General features: G+C 43.3%; 3 protein-coding genes across 3 annotated transcripts; all 3 read left to right on the plus strand.

Moving 5' to 3' along the window:
* Positions 1-339: 339 nt before the first annotated feature.
* Positions 340-2,979, plus strand: LOC306961957 (chymotrypsin B-like). The gene is made up of 7 exons (XM_079554933.1): positions 340-424; positions 1,236-1,339; positions 1,417-1,496; positions 1,666-1,747; positions 1,833-2,013; positions 2,098-2,231; positions 2,758-2,979. Exons 1-7 carry the CDS (start codon positions 373-375, stop codon positions 2,917-2,919), a joined length of 795 nt encoding a protein of 264 aa, XP_079411059.1. The 5' UTR covers positions 340-372; the 3' UTR covers positions 2,920-2,979.
* A 4,898-nt stretch (positions 2,980-7,877) lies between these two features.
* On the plus strand, positions 7,878-13,088 carry LOC306961958 (chymotrypsin B-like; the record flags this gene model as incomplete). The annotated part of the gene is made up of 7 exons (XM_079554934.1): positions 7,878-7,929; positions 9,559-9,662; positions 9,740-9,819; positions 10,755-10,836; positions 10,923-11,103; positions 11,193-11,326; positions 12,852-13,088. 7 exons carry the CDS (start codon positions 7,878-7,880, stop codon positions 13,011-13,013), a joined length of 795 nt encoding a protein of 264 aa, XP_079411060.1. The 3' UTR covers positions 13,014-13,088.
* Positions 13,089-16,724: 3,636 nt separating this feature from the next.
* On the plus strand, positions 16,725-21,502 carry LOC306961956 (chymotrypsin B-like). Its single transcript, XM_079554932.1, has 7 exons — positions 16,725-16,782; positions 17,153-17,256; positions 17,343-17,422; positions 18,421-18,502; positions 18,689-18,869; positions 20,245-20,378; positions 21,250-21,502. The coding sequence occupies exons 1-7, from the start codon at positions 16,731-16,733 to the stop codon at positions 21,409-21,411; spliced, it is 795 nt and encodes a 264-aa protein (XP_079411058.1). The 5' UTR covers positions 16,725-16,730; the 3' UTR covers positions 21,412-21,502.
* The last annotated feature ends 952 nt before the right edge of the window (positions 21,503-22,454 follow it).

The raw sequence follows: 22,454 nt of genomic DNA on the forward strand, positions 1-22,454 counted from the left end.
GGCTCAGATGGTGGAGCCGGCCAATGACTGAGAGGTCACTTGAGACAGTGAATAATATGCATACAATTACTGGTCAATCAGTAATTTTAATGCTCTGAAGTTAGTGTTGACTGAAATATCCATATTGAAATCCTAAACCTCATTCATTATCAGTGGTTTAGCGCTGACATCACATTTCTGTGGCACATGTTTACATTCACCATCTACTTTCCGTCTGTACGTTACGTCTATGGGAGCTGTGCAGTGATAGTCAGCTGCGTCTATAGGCTCACTGAGGGGGGGTACATGCAGCACCCTGCTCTGATTGGCTGACACTTGGGGGACCCAGGACATAAAAGATGGCAGTTTTGGGCCAGAAAGAGCATCGTCACAATGGCCTTCCTGTGGATCGTCTCCTGCCTCGCCTTCGTCAGCGCCGCCTACGGTGAGACACACACACACACACACGCACGCACGCACACAAAACATGTACAATAGGGTTCTCTCTAGGGCCAGGACTCCCCTGTAAAAGGGAGTTGCACATCTCAAATGGGACTTTCTTGGTTAAAGGCCCAACAAACAATGAAACAGGGAATGTTAAGAGTTTAAATTGTTACTTTCAGTCCAAATTCATTCTTAATTTTTACAACTTTAAGGAAGAGTTTTAAGGTTTGTTTCGCAACTTTAATGGTCAAGATGTAACACACAGCTTTTTCTTTTTTTTCCCCTTTTTGGGGGGGGAAATGCAATCAATTCAGGACTTTCTTTTTAGAAGAGTTTTTGGCACTTAAGATAATAGTTTCATTGAGTTTACTTTACAATTCAGCCTTTATTCACAAATGTATGACGCTTTCAGTGAACGTTTGTATTCAATATAGTTTCAATATCTTCATTTTTATGCCTTGAAATCATGTTGGGGCGCCCACTCAGTGCATGGCGACCTCCACACATATTCACTGTTTTGTCTTGCTTTTGTAGCTCAAGGCCATTTTCTCCACAGTGACAAACGCTCAAAGAATCTACTTTTAACAATCTTTCAAAGGAAAATGTCTGCTTGGAGGTTGTTTTTTATCTAAATCGTGCTTTTAATAAAGGTCTAGTTTATTGTCGCGATATGGAAGTTTTGTTCACTACAGTTGGAGGATTAGCTGGTCGTGCATGTTTAAGAATGATGGGGACGATCTCTGAAAACTGTAAAGGCACATAATGAAACCAGGGACCTTCATGTTGAGCTGAACACATGTGTGTGTCTCCAGGCTGCGGAGTCCCCGCCGTCCCCCCTGTGGTGTCTGGCTACGCCCGCATCGTGAACGGAGAGGAGGCCGTGCCCCACTCCTGGCCCTGGCAGGTGTCCCTTCAGGTGAGGACCAGCTAAGGCCAAACATATGTCTGCAGAAGACACATTTTAAAGTCTTAAACGCCGTCTGTTTTTGTCAGCAATCCAATGGCTTCCACTTCTGCGGTGGTTCCCTCATCAACGAGAACTGGGTGGTGACCGCTGCCCACTGCAACGTCAGGTCAGTCGTCCACAGGGTAAAACCTGTGTCCCTTCATACATCAGTGGTTCCCAACAAAGTGAACAACTAAATGAAGATTATTCAGTTCACCCCCTTGAACAAATGGAGCCAAATTTGTCTTTTCACCAACGTTTAATATGACTTTGTTTCTAACTCTCTCTCCCTTCAGAACCTACCACGTTGTGAACATTGGAGAGCACGACAAGGGCTACGGCACCACTGAGGTCGTCCAGAAGATCAAGCCTGCCCAGGTAAGACTTTAGATATCAGGGGAAAGAAAAATAGAATACACCACAGTGTAATTCCTTCTAACTCTAACTCTGTTGTGTCCTGAAGGTGTTCACCCATCCCAAGTGGAACCCCCGCACCATCAACAACGACATCTCCCTGATCAAGCTGTCCACCCCCGCCAAGATGAGCGCCAACGTGTCCCCCGTGTGCATGGCCGAGAGCAGCGACTCTTTCGAGGCCGGCATGAAATGTGTCACCTCCGGATGGGGCCTGATGAGATACAACGGTGAGGAGAAAGTCTAGTTCTTAAACCGTGACGCAAAAGCTCAGTTTACTAACTTTCGCCTTGTTTCTCTGTTCTTCTCTGCAGCTCCCAGCACTCCCAACAAGCTGCAGCAGGCCACCCTCCCCCTGCTCTCCAACGAGCAGTGCAAGAAACACTGGGGCAGCAACATCTCCGGCGTGATGATCTGCGCTGGTGGAGATGGAGCCACCTCCTGCATGGTGAGTATAGCCCGGGGACAGAGCCACGGCTACTGGGGAAGAGCGGCAGGAATCTCCTCCACAAGTCCAGGGCACTTACTTAAAGTAGTAAATAACTTCATCTCCAAAGTGACCACAAGTGGTGTTAGCTGGACAGGGAAGTTCAGCTAACACCACTGGTGTTAGCTGAAACAGGGAAGTTTATAGGCACGTTTCCCAACTTGCAGGGTCACCTTTCAAGGTCACTATTACTACTATTTTCTCCACAAACACCTGCAATACTCTGGAAAGGACAAAACACCTTTCGTTCCACTACTAGAAAAGAAAATCATAAATCTATGCATTTATAACCCAAAATTGGAGATAAAGAAAAAGAAATGAAGTAAGTTGGGCTTTTACTGTTTAAAGAAACTATTTATGACACAGGAGCAACATGTTTGCTATTCCAAAAGTTCAAAAAGAAAACACTAAGCTCCACCTTTTTATTGTTTGTGGCCACGTCTAGCCAAACCTAAACACTCACGCCCCTCTCCTGTCTCGTCCACAGGGTGACTCTGGTGGCCCCCTGGTCTGTGAGAAGTCCGGAGCCTGGACTCTGGTGGGTATCGTGTCCTGGGGCAGCAGCAGATGCTCCACCTCCACCCCCGCCGTCTACGCCCGCGTCACCGAGCTGCGCAGCTGGGTGGACCAGACCCTGGCCGCCAACTAAAGCGGAGCCGAGGAGGTCCGGCCGATCGCACGCACCCCGACATCGAGCAGCGACCGACAAGACGAATAAAAGACTAAATAATAAAGAATAAATAGAACATGACATCCAATACAGCCACTCTCTTTGTCTTTATTTTAATGGTTGAAAAGTGGTAGAACGGGGGAAAAGCTTGGATTGAAAATAATGCTTTACGTCCAAATGGTTTATGCTACATTACAGAGCATTCCTGACTTATTGTAGTGAAACTTTGAGTCTCGTTGACTGGACTGGGTTGACTGAGCTGAAGAGGTTTCGCTTCTGTCTCCAGAAGCTTTCTCGCTTTGCTTTTGTGGTCAGTAACTATGTGAAGTAAACACACAAGATGGAGGCCTTTTTAAGAACAGCCAACATCCCACTAACTACACTGGTTTCACTCATTAGAAAGGTCTTTGTCCTGGGGCCTGAGACTGGGGGTGAATTATCAATTGACATTGTCAAAGGGCGTGGACGACATTCCAGAGTGTCATGACATCATTTCTTCGTTCTTCATCATTATTTAGAAGTTCTACTGGGGGACTTCGACACCCAGGTGGGCAATGACAGTGAGACCTGGACAGGGGTGATCGGGAAGAATAGCCTCCCCAATCTGAACCCGAGTGGTGTTCTGTTATTGGACTTCTGGGCCAGAGTTCCCTAGGCCAGAGTTTGATGAACGACTTTGTTGTTGTGTTATCGGATCTCCGGCCGCGTGTCTCGGACACTCGGGTGAAGAGAGGGGCTGAGCTGTCAACCGATCACCACCTGGTGGTGAGCTGGATCCGCTGGCAGGCCCAAATAGGTTGTGAGGGTCTTTTGGGAACGTCTGGTGGATCCCTCTGTCAGTGGGGTCTTCAACTCCCACCTCCGGAAGAACTTCTCCCATAATCCAAAGGATGATGGGCACATGGAATCCGAGTGGACCATGTTCTCCTCATCCGGAAGTAAGGGATGCCGCCAAGCTGAAGAGGAGTCCTACCTAGCCATGTTGGCTTTTAGGACTCCGGAGGCAGCTGACAGGTACCGGCAGGCCAAGTACCTTAGGTCTCTGGATGTTGTAGGACTGTCTTGGCTGATACAAACATTCCAGATTTACGTCACTACATCACAAGAAAACAGTGATACAAAAGCTGCAGCGATTACAATTGCCAAATGTGATACACCAACAACACCTGTGCCACCTATTTTCCTGTCTCAGCTTGTGACAATTTAATTTATTCCAATTATCTCTCATTAACATCAGTTTTCCACACAAAATGCCAAAAATACAGACTCTCTTAGACACATCATATAACATATAGACAAATGGCATTTTTGACTGAGGTTCATTGACTTTGCCTCCACTCTGTGCTTGATTTTGTTACTTAAGTAAGAGTAAAGGTGCTGGTCAAATATTCCTCCAGTAAACGCATCAGTTGCTCAGTCAAGTTATTACTTCAGTACGGATGTATTTGCCGTAATACTTAAATAATACTTTAATAAGCAACAGACTGAAAAGGCAGGTCCCCTCGGGTCTTAATGAGTCTTAGGGACTACAAGCAGCTTCTGGCCAGAGGGCTGAAGAGTGTGGCTCAAAAGGTCCAGGATGTACTGTGGGGTCTGACCGTTTAAGGCTCTGAAAGTCAGCACAAAATCTTAAAATCAATCCTGAATTTTACAGGGAGCCAATGGAAAGCCAACAAGACTGGAGTGATATGAGACCTTCGGGGGCACCTGTTAGAAGTCTATAGCAGCAGAATTTTCAGTTTGTTCAGAGCAAACTAATTCAGACAGGTACAAACAGAGTTGCAGTCAGTCTAGTCTTGTTTATATGAAAGCATGAATAATCATTTCCAGGTCCTTTTTTGACAACATTTTTGCGAATTTTAGAGATGTTCCTAAGGTGAAAAAAGCTATTTCGAATGAGCTGTTTTGAGTGTGTCTCCAAAGACATGCCTTGGTCAAACACAACCCCCAGGTTTCTTAGGCTGGATTTGACAGAGGGGCCGAGGGAGCCAAGGTGCTCTTAGATCAGCGGAATTTTATAGTCTGGAGCAAAGATAAGCGTTTCAGTCTTGTTTGAATTTATTTGCAAGTAGTTAGTGGCCAGCCAGTCTTTGATGGAGCACACACTCTAACAGTGACAAACAATGGAACTCAGCATCATTAAAAGAACAATACAACTGGACATAGTCGGCGGCAAAATGTATAGTAAAAACAAAATAGGGCCCAAAACTGACCCTTGTGGCACTCCGCAGGACAAAACGAACATAGGAAGAGAACCACTGGAGGACAGATCCAGATAGTCCCATCTCATTATGAAGCTGGTTGATCAGTGTACTGTGATCCACAGTGTCACAAGCAAAAGTCAAATCGAGAAGGACTAGTACTGTGTAGCGGCCAGAGTTCGCTGCCATCTTCACATCACTGGAGACTTTGATAAGAGCTGTTTCAGTGGAGTATAATTTTCTAAACCAGACTGAAAAGTATGAAACAAGTTGTGCTGCTCCATTAAGGAGGTCAGCTGGCAAGCCACTAGTGTATCCAAAATTTTGGAAATAAATGGAAGTTTAGATATGGGCCTATAGTTTTTAGGATCCGAAGGGTCAAGATTGAGCTTTTTAAGGATTGGGTATACCAAAGCGTGTTTGAAGTAAATGGTGACTGAGCCAGATGCAAATGACAGGTTCATTATTTTTACCACACAAGGGCCTACAATATCGAGCATTTTCGACAACAGAGGTGTTGGGAAAATGTCAGTGGGGCTCAAAGAAAGTGCTTCTCTTCCAAGGAGTGGCTGTCCTGTAAAGACAACTCCAAGAGCACAGCGTAGAATACTCAATGAGGTAAAAAAGAACCCTAGAGTGTCAGCTAGAGACTTACAGAAATCACTGGCACAGGCCAACATCTCTGTTAACACATCTACAATATGCAAAACATTGAACAAGAATGGGGTTCATGGGAGAACGCCACGGAGGAAGCCGTTGCTGCACGTTTGAAGTTTATGAAAGGAAGGAAGCATCATGGTGTGGTGGTGCTTTGCTGCCTCAGGGCCTGGACAATGTGCTATCATCAATACAAAAATGTATTCACAAGTTTATCGAGATATTTTGCAGAAAAGCTGAGATCATCTGTCCAACAGCTGAAGCTCAGCAGAGGATGGAGCTGCAACAACACACTGACCCAAAGCACAAACGCAAATCCACTTCAGAATGGTTTCAGAAGAATAAAATATGCGTTCTGGAATTACCCAGTCAAAGTCCTGACCTAAACCTGATTGAGATGCTGAGGCATGACCTAAAGAAAGCTACAGGAAACGTCTGGATGAAGTTATCGCTGCCAAAGGAGGGTCAACCAGCTATTGAAACCAAGGGTTCACTTACTTATTCCACGATGTCCTGTGAATATTTACATGATATGGCCAATAAAAATATATAAAAACATGTAATTGTTTGGGTATTGTTCGTTTAAGCAGACAATGTTTACTCATTCTTGTGATTTTAATAAAGATCAGACCACATTTTAAATTTAGTCAGAAATTTAAGGGTTCACATACTTTTTCCTCCCAGTGTGTGAATATAAAATCACATGATTTATGCATATATGTTTAAAAAAAATCTTGTGTTTCGTAGAGTCATATGTGTCCCAGTTCCTCTGAGTCACGGTGGACCGTGACGAATGTGGACAGGCCTGTGGTTGATCTACTTCTTCTTGAGAGTGTCAATCTTTACTTCTTCCATCCAGTAGAATCTCCATGACTTCCTTCTTCACCTGTCAGTCTCAGCCTTTTTAATCAATCTTTTTCAGTCAATCAATCAATCAATCAATTGACGTTTATTTATAGGCAAAAAAGAGAGAAAAAAGTCCTTTATGAAGTGGACATGCCGACGCGTTTCAGGTGTGCTTCGGATTTTTCTCTTTTTTTGCCTGCTTACGTTTTGATCCTGAAGAGCGCCTGAGCTCCTTTACAGACAACTCTACCCACTGAAGCGATCACTTTGTTCCTCTCAAAGTTTATTTATATGGCACTTTAAAACAACACCAGAAAGACCAAAGTGCTTCACAGAAAGATAAAACAATTTAGAAAACCCAAGTTATTAAATCCCAGACATAAATCAGTGAGTTCTAGGTGTTAAAAGCCAGTTTGAAGAGATGAGTCTTTAATCTGGGCTTAAAAAGGGACAGATCTGTGAGAACATGCAGGCTGTTCCACAGTTTAGGCGCTGCAACCACAATGGAGGACTGCCACTCACAGTGTCTGATCTAACAGTCACTTCATAGTCACATTGGTCGGGTAGAGCATTATTATTCAAATTAACACTGGGACATCTGCTGTGGTTCTAGTCCAGAAAAATTCCATCAAAGCTACTGAAGTCTTTCAGGTGACAGACAGAACCTCTTCAGTGGATCAGATGGTGGAGTGGGCCGTCCACTAACTGAGAGGTCACTTCACTCACTGCCTGAATGAATGGTGGTGGTCAGAGGGGTTTATGGCGCAGCCTCACTCCCGTCAGTCTGTTGTAGCTTAGCACCACTGAGTGTGGAGGGAATGAATATAAACTTTGAGAAAAGTCATTGTTTCATTTAAAAACAACCCAGTAAAGATGATTATAATCCACAGTGTATATTATGCATAGATGTACTTCATCTTCTGATCAAACTAGTCCAGAAATACTCGTTAATCAGTCATATTCACGCTCTGAAGTTACTGAAAAATCCATATTGAAAACCTAAACCTCATTCATTATCAGTGGTTTAACGCTGACATCACATTTCTGTGGCACATGTTTCACCATCTACTTTCCGTCTGTACGTTAATCTATGGGAGCTGTGCAGTGATAATCAGCTGCGTCTATAGGCTCACTGAGGGGGGGTACATGCAGCGGCCCGCTCTGATTGGCTGACACTTGGGGGTCCTCGGACATAAAAGATGGCAGTTTTGGGCCAGAAAGAGCATCGTCACAATGGCCTTCCTGTGGATCGTCTCCTGCCTCGCCTTCGTCAGCGCCGCCTACGGTAAGACACACACACACACACACACACACACACACACACACACACACACACACACACACACACACACACACACACACACACACACACACACACACATCATCATCATCCACATTTTGGAGGTTCATTTACTCACTGGTGCACGGGCTTATACAGGGTTAGGGGTCATGCAGGACGGTTCAGTTCTCAAGCTGATGGAGCCTTTCTGTCTGTACGTAGATTTCCCCTGGGAGCTCCAGATTCCCTGAACACTAAAAACATGTACAATACGGTTTTCTCTTCAGGACTCCACTGAAAAAGGGAGTTTTACATCTCAAGTGGGACTTTCTTGGTTAAAGGCCCAACAATGAAACAGGGAGTTTTCATTTTAAATTTTTGGTCCAAATTCATTCCTAATTTTTTCTACGTATTTGTAATATTTCTTGCTATAAAGATTTTTGCTGCTGTTAAAAAAATTGCAATATACATGATACGAGTGTGTAATATAGCGATAGTGATTAAACTAAACTGTTTCAACATGGTAGGCTCCACAAACAGTAAGGAATTTGCTATTCGGAAAATTGTCAAATACTCAACACTAAATCAGGACCAACATTTTGAAAATCACATCTAAAATGTAACTTTTGCACATTAATTAGTTGCAAAAAAGGTTTATCAATGTCAGTCATGAAACACTGTAGGTTCCTGCAATATAAAATATGGCCTAATTTATTATTGCAATACAATAATTTTTGTGTGATATAAATTGTGCAGCTCTTGTTTTAGGCACATTTCACAATTTTCAGTGAGCAAACAAAAACTTTGTGAACCTAAAAGGCCTTAGAATTAGCTATGCAACGCAGCTTTTGGCAGAAATGTCTGGTTTCATGTTGGTTTCCAAACATTTTAGGCTGTGACCCCCCAAAACTACCATGCAAGCAATTCAGGACCCCCAAAACAAATCCACTTATAGACCATTAAAATGTGGCAAAGGGCCTTTAAGTAAATGTGTGTGCTCTGTAGTGCAATATCCAGTATCTCTCCACACTCACAGCTGCCCCGGGGCTGACTGACACAAAAATCTGCCTCCCAATCTGCACCATCGAGCAAGGAGCAAGACAAAGTCCCTCAACCCCACAGGAAAAGTTAAATAAACGCGGCAGTTGAGTCGACATTGAAGCAAAAAGAAAACATTCAGAGTGTTTCCTTATTTGAATTCTGTCACATGTGGACCCCTGACACTAACACACACATTCAGTTTTGTCTTGCTTTTATAGCTCAAGGCCATTTTACTTTTAACAGATGTGCCATCTTTCAAATGTGCTGTTTTGTTGTTGTTGTTTACATCGGGAAGAATGTCTGCCTCGAGGTTTCTGTTTGTTTAGGAGGGTAAATGGAGGTGGGAATGACAGAAAATTTACAGCGGTTGAGGATAAAAGTGTGCACTTAATACCATCAGGGAGTCCGAGAAAATGCTGTAACCATGGCACATAAAGCCTAAAGGTCTAGTTTATTGTCGCGAAACAGAAGTTTTGTTCACAACAGTTGGAGGATTAGGGACGATCTCTGAAAACTCTAGAGGCACAGAGTAAAACTAGGGACCTTCATGATTTGTTTTTCCATGCTGAGCTGAACACATTTGTGCGTCTCCAGGCTGCGGAGTCCCCGACGTCCCCCCTGTGGTGTCTGGCTACGCCCGCATCGTGAACGGAGAGGAGGCCGTGCCCCACTCCTGGCCCTGGCAGGTGTCCCTTCAGGTGAGGACCAGCTAAAGCCAAACATATGTCTGCAGAAGACACATTCTAAAGTCTTAAACACCGTCTGTTTTTGTCAGCAATCCAATGGCTTCCACTTCTGTGGTGGTTCCCTCATCAACGAGAACTGGGTGGTGACCGCTGCCCACTGCAACGTCAGGTCAGTCGTCCACAGAGTAACACCTGTGTCCCTTCATACATCAGTGGTTCCCAACCTTTTTTTGTCCTGCCAAAAACTTAAAGCCACACCGCGTAGAATTTTACCCAATAAATACTTTTTAAATACAAGCATTTACTTTATCACAGATATTTTCATCATTGAATAATACCTCATAAATGTACAAACAAACATTTATGAGGTTCACCCCTCCTAAGATGTGACTGTAAACTTTACCGGGAGTGGGTACGTCTCCAGCACATTTCCATGGAGATGTGATGAAAGGCAGCAGAATTTGAGATTTAAACAGGCTAGGTCCTCATCTATATCCATTCTTTGATTACCCACTGCAGTTAAAGCATTTTCTGTGTTGAGCTGGTCATGAGGAGCATGTTTTGTTTTGCCAGCAACAGTATAGTTAAAAATGTTACGCAATGTACCTTTAACAAAGTGAACAGCTAAACGGAGATTATTCAGTGTTTAGTAGAGTCTTATGTTCAAAATGAAGCTAGAATACTCTCAAAGTCAAACCTTTTCCTGAAAAACACTTTTTTTAATCAGAGGTCATTCCAAGGTCGAGTAAATGTAAGTGGGTGCAACGCCAGTAAAAGTCCTACAGATTTTTCTCAAATGACTTTACAACCTAATCAATGTGGCAAAAAGTATCTCTTTCTGCCTAAAGAAAAAAGTCCGTTTTGGTGTCTTTAATTGACCTTTTGATCAGACACATACTGTAACTTTCATGTAATGGACATCATTTTGGTAAAGTTTCACCATCTAATGCTCACGGTGCCTTCAGATATTTAGTTTTGAATTCCTAATTACAATGAAAGCGATCCTCATTTTGCATTACTGTGACTTACTTGAACAAATGGAGCCCAATTTGTCTTCTCACCACCGTTTAATATGACTTTGTTTCTAACTCTCTCTCCCTTCAGAACCTACCACGTTGTGAACATTGGAGAGCACGACAAGGGCTACGGCACCACTGAGGTCGTCCAGAAGATCAAGCCCGCCCAGGTAAGACTTTAGATATCAGGAGAAAGAAAAAATGGACTACACCACAGACTAATTCCTTCTAACTCTAACTCTGTTGTGTCCTGAAGGTGTTCACCCATCCCAAGTGGAACCCCCGCACCATCAACAACGACATCTCCCTGATCAAGCTGTCCACCCCCGCCAAGATGAGCGCCAACGTGTCCCCCGTGTGCATGGCTGAGAGCAGCGACTCTTTCGAGGCCGGCATGAAATGTGTCACCTCCGGATGGGGCCTGATGAGATACAACGGTGAGGAGAAACCTAAGTCTAGTTCTTAAACTGTGACGCGAAAGCTCCGTTTACTAACTTTAGCCCCGTTTCTCTGTTCTCCTCTGTAGCTCCCAGCACTCCCAACAAGCTGCAGCAGGCCGCCCTCCCCCTGCTCTCCAATGAGCAGTGCAAGAAACACTGGGGCAGCAACATCTCCGGCGTGATGATCTGCGCCGGTGGAGATGGAGCCACCTCCTGCATGGTGAGTATAGCCCTGGGACAGAGCCACGGCTGCTGGGGAAGAGCGGCAGGAATCAGCTAAACGAGTCCAGGAGGGGAACTTACTTAAGTAGTAAATAAGTAGCGAAATGATTAAGCTAATGACTTAGTTTGATATCAACAAATTATCACTAAATTTGACAAAAACAAAGATAATGTAATTTGGGAATTATAAAGGTGATGTACAGGTACAGTTAAATATACAGGGGGTAAATATAGAATGTGTTAAAGAGATAAAATTCTTAGGCGTCATTATAGACGAAAAAATAAACTGGAAAGCGCATATTCAATATATACATAAAAAAGTAGCAAAAAGTATAGCTGTATCAAGCAAGGCCAAGCATGTCTTAAATTCAAGGGCTTTACAAACGCTTCATTTTTCTCTTCTCTCGCCTTACTTGTGCTGAAATTTGGGGTAATAATTATAAAACTGCTTTACAACCAATATTCATCCTTCAAAAAAGAGCAATAGGAACAATGTATGACGCTGGTTACCGAGACCACACCAATCCACTGTTTATTAAAGCCAAGATTCTAAAACTTCAAGACATGATCACTTTTAAAACTGCTCAATTCATGTACAAAGCTTAAAAATAAGCAACTACCTCTAAAAAAAATCAGCAGTTGATTTCTGAAAGAGAAGGAAAATATAATGTAAGGCTTGGATCACTTTAAAATTGCCCATGCCCTGACATCCAGAAAAATGTGTCCGTTCGTGGTCCTAAAATATGGAATAAATTACACGTAGACCTCAAACGATGTCCAAATATCAGACAGTTTGAATATCAATACAAGGAATGGATATTCTCTAAGTATGTATCAGAAGAAAATCTCTGACTGTTCATGTTCAGCTGTTGTGTTGTAAACCTGATGTTGATTGGTAGGGAGTATTCACACTGTATATGACAACTTGGAAGCCTAAAAAGTAAATAGAACAAGAGACTGACAGTACTTAAAAGGGGTGGGACTAAGTAAGTGTCTACTTCCCCCCACTCCTTTTTGGACAGCCTAATTTAAAATGTGCAAAAGGTAAAACAAAATTGTTTGTACTAAGACGTAAATGTATTGAGCTGCACATTTGATATTGAGCTCACAACTGCCACAATCATGGCAGGTTGTATTTTGAGTTCGTATGAGTTTGTGTTTTGTTTATGGTCCGAATAAATCTTACAATACAATAATCAGTATTATAAGACAGTGGCTAAAATCCAAATCAAAATAACTTCATCTCCAAAGTGACCACAAGTGGTGTTAGCTGGACAGGGACAACTTTATAGGCACATTTCCCCACTTGCAGGGTCACTTTTCAAGGTCACTATTAATACTATTTTCTCCACAAACACCTGCAATACTCTGGAAAGGACAAAACACATTTCGTTCCACTACTAGAAAAGAAAAACATAAATCCTTACATCTAAAACGCAAAACACTAAGCTCCACCATTTTATTGTTTTTTGCCACGTCTAACCAAACCTAAACACTCACGGCCCTCTCCTATCTGTCCACAGGGTGACTCTGGTGGCCCCCTGGTCTGTGAGAAGGCCGGAGCCTGGACTCTGGTGGGTATCGTGTCCTGGGGCAGCAGCAGATGCTCCACCTCCACCCCCGCCGTCTACGCCCGCGTCACCGAGCTGCGCAGCTGGGTGGACCAGACCCTGGCCGCCAACTAAAGCGGAGCCGAGGAGGTCCGGCCGATCGCACGCACCCCGACATCGAGCAGCGACCGACAAGACGATACTGAATAAAGTGAACATGACATCCAATACAGCCACTCTCTTTGTCTTTGTTTGACTGGATGAAACGTGGTAGAACGGGGAAAAGCTGGGGGTGAAGATAAAATTGGGCTTGGACCGAGAGGTGAATTTCCAGGGCGTTGACAAAATTCCAAATTGTCATATAATTTCAGTCAGAATTCTCCCTGATCATTGTTTGGAAGTGACTGGATTTACAAACTTGCCACATTTGTCTGATGTCCTTAAAGTCCTTTCATCAAGCACATTGTTTTGAACACCGTCTCCACTTTTGGACACTTCATGAGACAGTCATGTGACCTGTGCTGAGAGAGAAGACGCTGAACTTTGAGACAGTTTTTGTGTCATTTGGATATAGGTCCAGCCACAGAAATCATAGAAATGCCTTTAGCTTTCTGCGCCGACTGTTGCACATTTTCTGAATCCCGGATCAGTTCAAATTGAACGCTCCATCCGCAAACAAATGAATGGGAAAGCCAGGCGCAATACTAAAGCATGGCAAGGTACGCTTTGTCCTTTTCATGGCATTTATGTAATGTCTGTGGTTTCTTTTTCATTAACATCTTATAAGATGATGTTTAGTGGCCACTGTATCTGACCTCAGAAAAAGCAGAAACCTGACGCTAATTTAATTTGTATCTAAAGTAATATCTCCAAAGGTCTGCACATTCAAGAATGATTTCTAAGGAGGCCTTGACCTCACTTAGATGTGGTCACTGGGCTAGCAACAACTGAAAACATCTGAATCCTTCAGAATGTGCGGTGTTTGGTAGCTGATGCTAATGGCTATAGGAAAAATACATTGGACAGGCTAACGGACTCTGTCTAGCCAACTTGCTAACTGTCCGCACACGCTCGAATTGAACAGCGCTTCTCCGTTTAATTTCTATGAGTCCAGCCACTACAGAGATATTTACCTCTCTGAAAGCTTCTTTCCAAAGCAACGACAAAAAACAACAGTAAAGCAACAAAAACACATCAAAAAGAGACAAGAAAAGGGTAAAAACACAGCGACAACGTGACAAAAAAGTTGCCAACAGTTTTATCGGCCTTAGCTTTCAAATGAGACGTTACACTGTTACTCTCCAGTGCAGACGCTTTTAGATTTGGGTAAAGCCGGAGAAAATGCGCTCAGTTAAGGTGGGGGTTAAGAGATTAACCATAAACCGAGTCCAAACATTTTGACAATCAAAAGCTATTTCAATCAAAAAAATATTAACAGGTCAAGTTATATTTTACCATAGGAGCCCTTGTGTGATAGCAGCTTTAAAATTCTCAAATCCATTAAACTTGAGAGTTTTTGGACAGTTTCTGCTTGGATTTCTTTGCAGGATGTCAGAATAGCCTCCCAGAGCTGCCGTTTGGATGAAAACTGCCTCCCACCCTCATAGAAGTTTTTTTTTGTTGAGGCTCCAAAGGTTCTCAACAGGCCCCTAGCAGCCAGTGATGCAGAGGTATTCTTTACAGTATGACGTGGTCCGTTGTCATGCATGAAGAGGATCTTGTTAGGGAAAGCACGGCTCTTCTTTTTGTAGCATAGAAGACAGTTGTCAGTCAGAAACTCCACATATTTTTCAAAGGTCATTTTCACACCTTCAGGGAGCCAAAAGGCGCCTAATGGGGCCGACCAGCTCTCTCCTAATGACTCTGGCCCAAAACATGACTCCGCCACCTCTTTACTGACGTCACAGCCTTGTTGGGACTGTGGCCATTCACAAACCATCCACTACTCCAGTGATCTGACCATCCAGGGTTACACGGCCTTATCAGTGAACAAGACTGTTTGAAAATGAGTCTTCATGTATTTCTGAGCCACTGCAGCCGTTTCTGCTCGTCAGCTTCAATGAACAGTTTAGGGGAGGCCCGGATAGAAGGTTTATGCCTCTGGAGGGTCCTACACCTTGATGTTTGGGAGACTCCAGAGGCACCAGCAGCTACAAATACCTGTATGCTGCTTTGTAGCAGCTGTTCTCCTAATCTGATGTGTTTGTCTGGCAGAAACCGTCCATATTGTGCCATTATCTGCACAAACCGGAGTGTGCTCTGAATCATCCACAAATCTCTTATCAGAACGATGATTACGCTTAATCTTTCATTAAATATCGAAGGTTTTCATACCTAGACCAAGGCATTCAACTATTTCACGCTTTTCATCAGCAGAAAGACCCTTTTTCTTTCCCATATTGCTTGAAAATGATGATCTGCATAATAAAGTGCAACACCCTTTTTCAGTAGTTTTTCCCTTAACTGGGCTTAACCTGAAAACGAATCATCCCAGGTCTCTGAGATTAATGTCAGTGATTCATAGAGCCCCAAGACACGATACCATCCATGAGTTTCATTATTATTGTTTTTTTTTTTTACCTTTTTGACACAAAAATCCAATTTGCATAATAATTTGGAATGCAGTGTACATGAACATGTATCTTGAATTCCGCTCTGCACCACAACATGACGGGAACAAACCTTCTTCCGCGTTGTGAGTCGGTGGCATCTGAAAGTTCATCTGCACAGCAAATGAACCAAACACACGGACACATTTACTTTTCTATATCGGAGCCTTCATAGACATACTGTGGAGGAGAAAGTATTATGTTCATCTTTCGAGTTCTCAACAAAAACACTCCCCGAGTAAAGCACAGGTCCTCAGACATGTTAAAAATTTTACTAAACATTTTACTCAACTTTATTTTGTTGGATCATTTCTGTCATGTTTATAGTTTCACTTCCTTATTGCACACTGACAGGAAGTGACATAGACAGAGGCAAAACAAAATATGCCAATGGGAAATGAGTCAAACTGCTATGAAGCTTTACCTCTATCTATGTCACTTCCTGTCTGTAGCTTAAAACTTCTAATAAATATAATTTTTCTGCCCAAAAAAACCTTTCTCAATCGATAAAAAAGATTGTGCAAAACAACAATGTCTCCCCCCCCCAAAAAAAAAGTTTGTCATATGAAAAACTGTACATTTCTGAAAGCGGTGTGTTTCTCTGTGTTTTATTTGATCTGGAAACGCTCCTGGAAAAAGACAGATGCCACGTTCACGGACCGTCAGAGCGTTTGGGGACAGCTCCAGTCAGCACTGCCAAGATCAACAAGCGACAAGTGCCCGAAAAAATGTGTGTTGTTTTTTTTAAAGATTTTCAGACCTGAGTTTGTTATACAATATGTAATGTAAAATACTGTATTTTCCCCATAAATTGTTGCTGAATAAGCATTAAATGAGCCTGAAAAACTGAAATCATGATGAATAACACAAGATAATAGCCATTTTAACAGACTCTGGAAACACTGCTTCAACGGAAAACGGAAAATCTTAATTGAATTCATGTTAATGCCAGTCTTATATTATACATTATATATATATACATATTGATTGTTATTGCATTACATAAGAAAGCAAATTCAGATGACTTAGTATTCCATTGTCTACTTTTTGCATATAAATCCTTGCGTTCAGTATCTCACCGTTGTCCCAGCCTCACACCTGTCCTCGTCTCACCCTCTGGTCCCACCGCCGCAGCCAATCAGAGCGCTCTTAGCCCTCGGAAACGGTCCAATCGCAGCCCGGCGCCGCGACCCTCGCACGGTATAAAAAGCGGAGGAGTTTCGGAGAGAGTTATGATCGAGCCATGGCCTTCCTGTGGATCCTCTCCTGCCTCGCCTTCGTCGGCGCCACCTACGGTGAGACTCTGCACTCGACAAACAGACTTTACATTTATGACTAATGATGGATGGGAGGCGTTGCTGTAGAAACATTGGCGTTTATTGAAGACCAGAACTCCCATTGAAGAGTTCTGGTCTAAAAGAATAGTGTGCTGTTATTAGACATTTCTTATTGGCAAGATAAACCTAAGAGAAACTGTGAGGAAAACCACACTGAGGGAGAGATCCAACTCTTATTGGCAGGCAGACTTGACGTTGTCCTCATGGGGGTTGCTCTGCAGAAAGGGCTGAAGCCTTTGACTTGAAACACCCAAGAAAAAGGCAGCCCATACCACAGATTGAGAGCCCGACAGTCCAGTCTCAAAGTTACGTTTTGTCTGTGTTTCAGGGTGCGGCGTTCCTTCCATTCGCCCTGTGGTGTCTGGCTACGCCCGCATTGTGAATGGTGAGGAGGCTGTGCCCCACTCCTGGCCCTGGCAGGTGTCCCTTCAGGTGAGAAACATAAAAAACAATACAAAACTTGGATGACTTCAAAGAATTAAAAAAAAATCGGAGTCTAACGGCCTGTGGTTTCTCAGCAATCCAGTGGTTTCCACTTCTGCGGTGGTTCCCTCATCAACGAGAACTGGGTGGTGACCGCTGCCCACTGCAACGTCAGGTCAGTGACACTGATCTCCCTTTGCAACACAAGCTCCAAAGCTCCAAAACTTTTTTTACGCCAAGAATCAAATCATTAAACAGTTGACCTTCTGAGTTCTGCAAATGTCAGAGCTCCTGAACATGATGCAAATGTGCACCGTGAACTGGCCTAGGAGACCCTTTCATTGTTTGTAAGTATTGACGGTGGTGGGCAGTATAAAATCAAAGAAACGCCATTAGCTGTCTGAGCCTGCGCCTAACAATGTGCACTTCGGTCATATAGTTTAAAGTGGACATGTCATGCTTATGGAGCCTAAAAATAAACTTAAAAATCTCATTTTGGAGCCTTAGCTTTGCTATTTTCTGTTTTACAATTCGAAAATATGTCTCTGTAAGAATTAAACAGGAACAATGAAATGCAGACTAAAGAGCTGGTGAGAATCGTGACTGGGGCTCCTCCTACTGGCAGCTGTAGGAATAATTATCTTAAAAAAAAAAAACGTCCAGGTTGGACATTAGCAGCTCCAGCAGAGTGTCGAGCACGGAACGGCTCAGAGTCGATAATGTGTGATTATGTACTTTAAAAATGTGGAGGACAGTTTTTGTCTCAATGACGTGAGTGTAATCTGAAAGTACAGAACGAGGCACCGACACCGTAGAAGAAGAAACAACAAAATTTAACATCTTCGTCCGAGGATTTAACTCAAAACTGCGTGAATGTGGTGAAACACTACTCCAGGTCTGCCTAAGAAAGTCGATTTTGCGAGAAATGTCTAATTTAATATGGCACTGTCTGTTGCCATGACAGTCACGTGGTCATGACGTCACGCCGTCGAACTCAATGGCCTAACACACTGGCAGTAGCTCAAGCATTTTCCATTTAGCTGAATGGATAGTCTATACACGCATGACTCGGATATTGGTATTGCCACTGGTGCCATCGGGACAGAATGGGACGATGTATAATCTAATTTATGTGCCTTTAGTTTGATCTCACTCCTGTGTCTGTCACTTCAGAACCTACCACGTTGTGAACATTGGAGAGCATGACAGGGGCTACGGCACCACTGAGGCCGTCCAGAAGATCAATCCCGCCAAGGTAAGACCCAACGCACATGTTGGTGTAACTCCACGTCCAAAATAGGGGGCGTTGAGCAAAGGTCATGTACACAGATGCAGAAGGATTGGGGCGTGGTTTTAATCCTTGAGATGAATGTGAGCTTGTGGCTTCTTGGAGGTTGTTTGTCGTGCAACCCTATTTCAAGATAACCAATGTGTCCCACAGGTGTTCACCCACCCCAACTGGAACGCCTACACCATCAACAACGACATCGCCCTGATCAAGCTGTCCAGACCCGCCAGCCTGGGCGCTCATGTCGCCCCCGTGTGCCTGGCCGAGAGCAGCGACTCTTTCGCCGCCGGCACGACCTGTGTCACCTCCGGATGGGGCCTGATGAGATACAACGGTGAGGAGGAACTTCATTCTACGACTAAACCAAGACTTGAAGCAGGACGGGAGAAGTAGCAGCTATAGTTTTGTTTACCAACTTTAAAACGAGATACAGGCTCTATGCAGTCCTTCCTCTCTCGCTATTTTCCCATTGAGGATTAGCGATGTCTTACACAAATCATGAATAGTCCAAGAGAACATCACTGACAGCGAGATTCTGATCCGAAGTTACTGGCTACTTGTTGAAAACATTACTTTGGATGTAAATTCTTGACCACAGGAAATGTCTGTTTTTTGAGGTAGGACTTTTTATCGAGCTAACGGCAAAAAACAACACCACAAAAATTAAACAACTAAAAAGTATCTTTTACTAAAGACAGGCCCATTATTTTTAATGAGAGGCTCATTTAAATCGTTGTTGCTATTTTAATTATAATTAGTGTTAGCTTCAAGACAGAAACACATTTTGAAGTTTTCTCCGGTGAATTCTTTGCTCTTGACACGATGTTTTTAACATGATGCTATGACTCACTTCCTGCCATGGAATCTTGAGCTTTTTTTTTTTTTTTTAGACAAGATGTTGCTACTAACTCATAAGGAAATAATAGACAGAAAGAACAAGTGCCTACTGGGATCCACTCAGAAGTCAACGTGACTCTCGCATGCATATAGCCTATGTTCAGGATTTATTACAAGCAGAAGCGGTAAATTTACTTAAAAGTGCATTATGCAACTTTTTATGGGGGGAAAAAGACCTCTCTAAGATGCTCTGGGACCAATTGTTTGGAAGGTTTTTACTGCTGACGGAAACATCTCACCATGAAAACCTACAAAACAAGTGGTCTTGAGCAATGTAGAGACCATGCTGACCACTCATACAGCCGCTGGGTCACCTTCTACTCCGCTACATTTATATGAAACCTCCAAAGTAACCATTTTGGATGTGTGTTTTCACATTCCAGATCAGTAGATGGCGCTGTTCAGATGTACGGTCAAATGCCACAGGGGCAACAAGGAAGATGTTTTGTCCTGCAGTGATGCCGTAAAGAGAATGAATACGGGCGAAGTTTTCATGTTAAAGCTGCGGAGTATTTTTTTCCTAACACTGATGTAAACAAATGTGTTCTTTCTACTTTAAATACTTTAGTCTTTTCTAGGGCAAATACTTCCGTTCTTTTACTTAAGTAATAACTTGACTGTGCATGGTTTCACTTTAACAGTTGACTTTGTAGCATCTGTGCTTTTACTCAAGTAACGAAATCAAGTACTTTGACCACCGCTGATTAGGAATGAGCACGCAGACAGAACCGTCACTGTGTGTTGTTCGGTAATTTGGACCTGAGTAATTTGGACCTGAGTATGAACAAACGTTTCTCTGTTCATCTCTGCAGATGCCAACACTCCCAACAAGCTGCAGCAGGCCGCCCTCCCCCTGCTCTCCAACACGCAGTGCAAGCAACACTGGGGCAGCAACATCTCCGACGTGATGATCTGCGCTAGTGGAGATGGAGCCACCTCTTGCATGGTGAGTACCCCGAGGACGTGTAGCCGGGCCAGCACTCTTTTCCTTTACGAAGACGTGGAGACGGGGACTCCGGGTGGATTAACCAAAGAGAGAAACATATTGTCCCTCCAACCTGGTGGTGCAAAATATGAAAACGACTAAAATACATCGCACTGGAGGTTGAGAAACATTGTCTTCTTCTACCAAATCAACAGCCAAACAGCAACAGAGTCTTTCACATTTTAGTGATGTGCTACAAATTTGCTCCTGCTTTTGATCAGAAAGCCGGAGTGGCTGGCTGGCCAGGCTACAAGACAGAATAAAAGTGTGTTCATCCATTGCTTCTAGCTAGAGAGGGTTACTCGCCTTCCATTTATCAAGGATACACTTCCCTGGCCGCTGTTGTTGCCAGGAAAAACAATTTGCTCTCGTTAGAAGGTCAGTTTGATAGTGCAACATCTATTATTCACGGCTATTCTCACATGGACAACCACATTCTGAATCAATTTTAATCCATGGGTATGAACACAAATGGTGTCTGCGCAAAGTTTCAGTCAAGCTTAGATCTGGTTTAGTTCTGTAAGTCTAGATGAGAGAAGGAGGTGAAGAAAAACTAAATCGCACACTCCCAAGACATTCTTTTCTAACAATACTTGTTAAAGAGGTCTGCAAATCCATTATGTGCTCATACTGAGGAAGATTAATCCATGTGATATTCATCAAATTACTCTTGGCTGGCCCTCATGCGAGCATTTTTTTTTTGTAGTAAGTAAATGTTGTAGAAATAATGAAATGAACTAATTGTTTCAACACACTATTTAAGAAGTTCAACAATAATGTAACAACGTGCTCCATTTTAAACACTCACGTCCCTCTCCTGTCTCGTCCACAGGGTGACTCTGGTGGCCCCCTGGTCTGTGAGAAGGGCGGAGCCTGGACTCTGGTGGGTATCGTGTCCTGGGGCAGCAGCAGATGCTCCACCTCCACCCCCGCCGTCTACGCCCGCGTCACCGAGCTGCGCAGCTGGGTGGACCAGATCCTGGCCGCCAACTAAAGCGGAGCCGAGGAGGTCCAGCCGATCGCACGCACCCCGACATCGAGCGGCGACCGACAAGACGATACTTAATAAAGTGAAATAACATAAACACGGCCGCTCTCTTTGTCTTTGTTTCGATAGATGTGGTGACTTTATGTTCCAATGGCCTACGCAACATAGTGGGACATATTTGTATGTGAAAGAGCAACACAACTGTAAGAAAATCCTAAACTAATATGGCAGCGATCTCAAATGTGCTCAGCTAAACACTAACAAGGCCTTGTAGAAGCATTAGACGTCAGTAAATGCACTGTGCCAAAATGAAGAGCTTTGGAAAAATACAAAAAATAAGATTTAAACACATTGAAGTGCAGTTTTGGCTTAATTTGTAAAAGTACAGACACTACTGATCAAATATTTCTCCAATATAAGCAAAAGTTTATAGGCCTGCTGTAAAAATAAATAAATAATAAAACTAAGTAGTCTATTGAAAGTAGAAAGTTCAAATCGAACTTTGCCGCTTCTAAAACAAAAACATTTCACACAAATTCACCGGGGCCACATTTTCTTCTTTGTGGTGAGTCAGTGGCTTTTGGCAGTACGCCTGCACAGCGCCCCCTGCTGTTCATAGTGTGTGAATTATTTGCCTTTTGAAATGAACAAAACACACAGACACTCTGACTTTTCCTTTGGAGCTTTTATAGAAATGTGGAGGAGAAAGTATTATGTTTATCTCTAAAATGTATTGAAGTAAAAGTAATAAGTTCTCCACAAAATTACCACTGAAGGAAAGTACAGATCCTCAAAAAGTCTCTTTAAAGTGGGCGGCGACAGAAGTGAGGCGTGGGGGCTGCTGTGTTGTTTGAGGAGTTTACAGACGTCCACGGCAATGCCAGGTAAAGGAGAGATGTTGTTATTCACAAATGTGCCAGCGCTGACATTAGCCTGGATATGTTCTGATATCATTGTGAGTTTAGTCAATAAATCAATCAATGCCTTTGTATAACCCAAAATCACAACAGGAGTTGCCTCACAGGGCTGCACCACCAAACACTAAGGCA

The sequence above is a fragment of the Gobius niger genome (assembly GCF_951799975.1).
Source record: "Gobius niger genome assembly, chromosome: 4".
Taxonomy (NCBI): domain Eukaryota; kingdom Metazoa; phylum Chordata; class Actinopteri; order Gobiiformes; family Gobiidae; genus Gobius; species Gobius niger.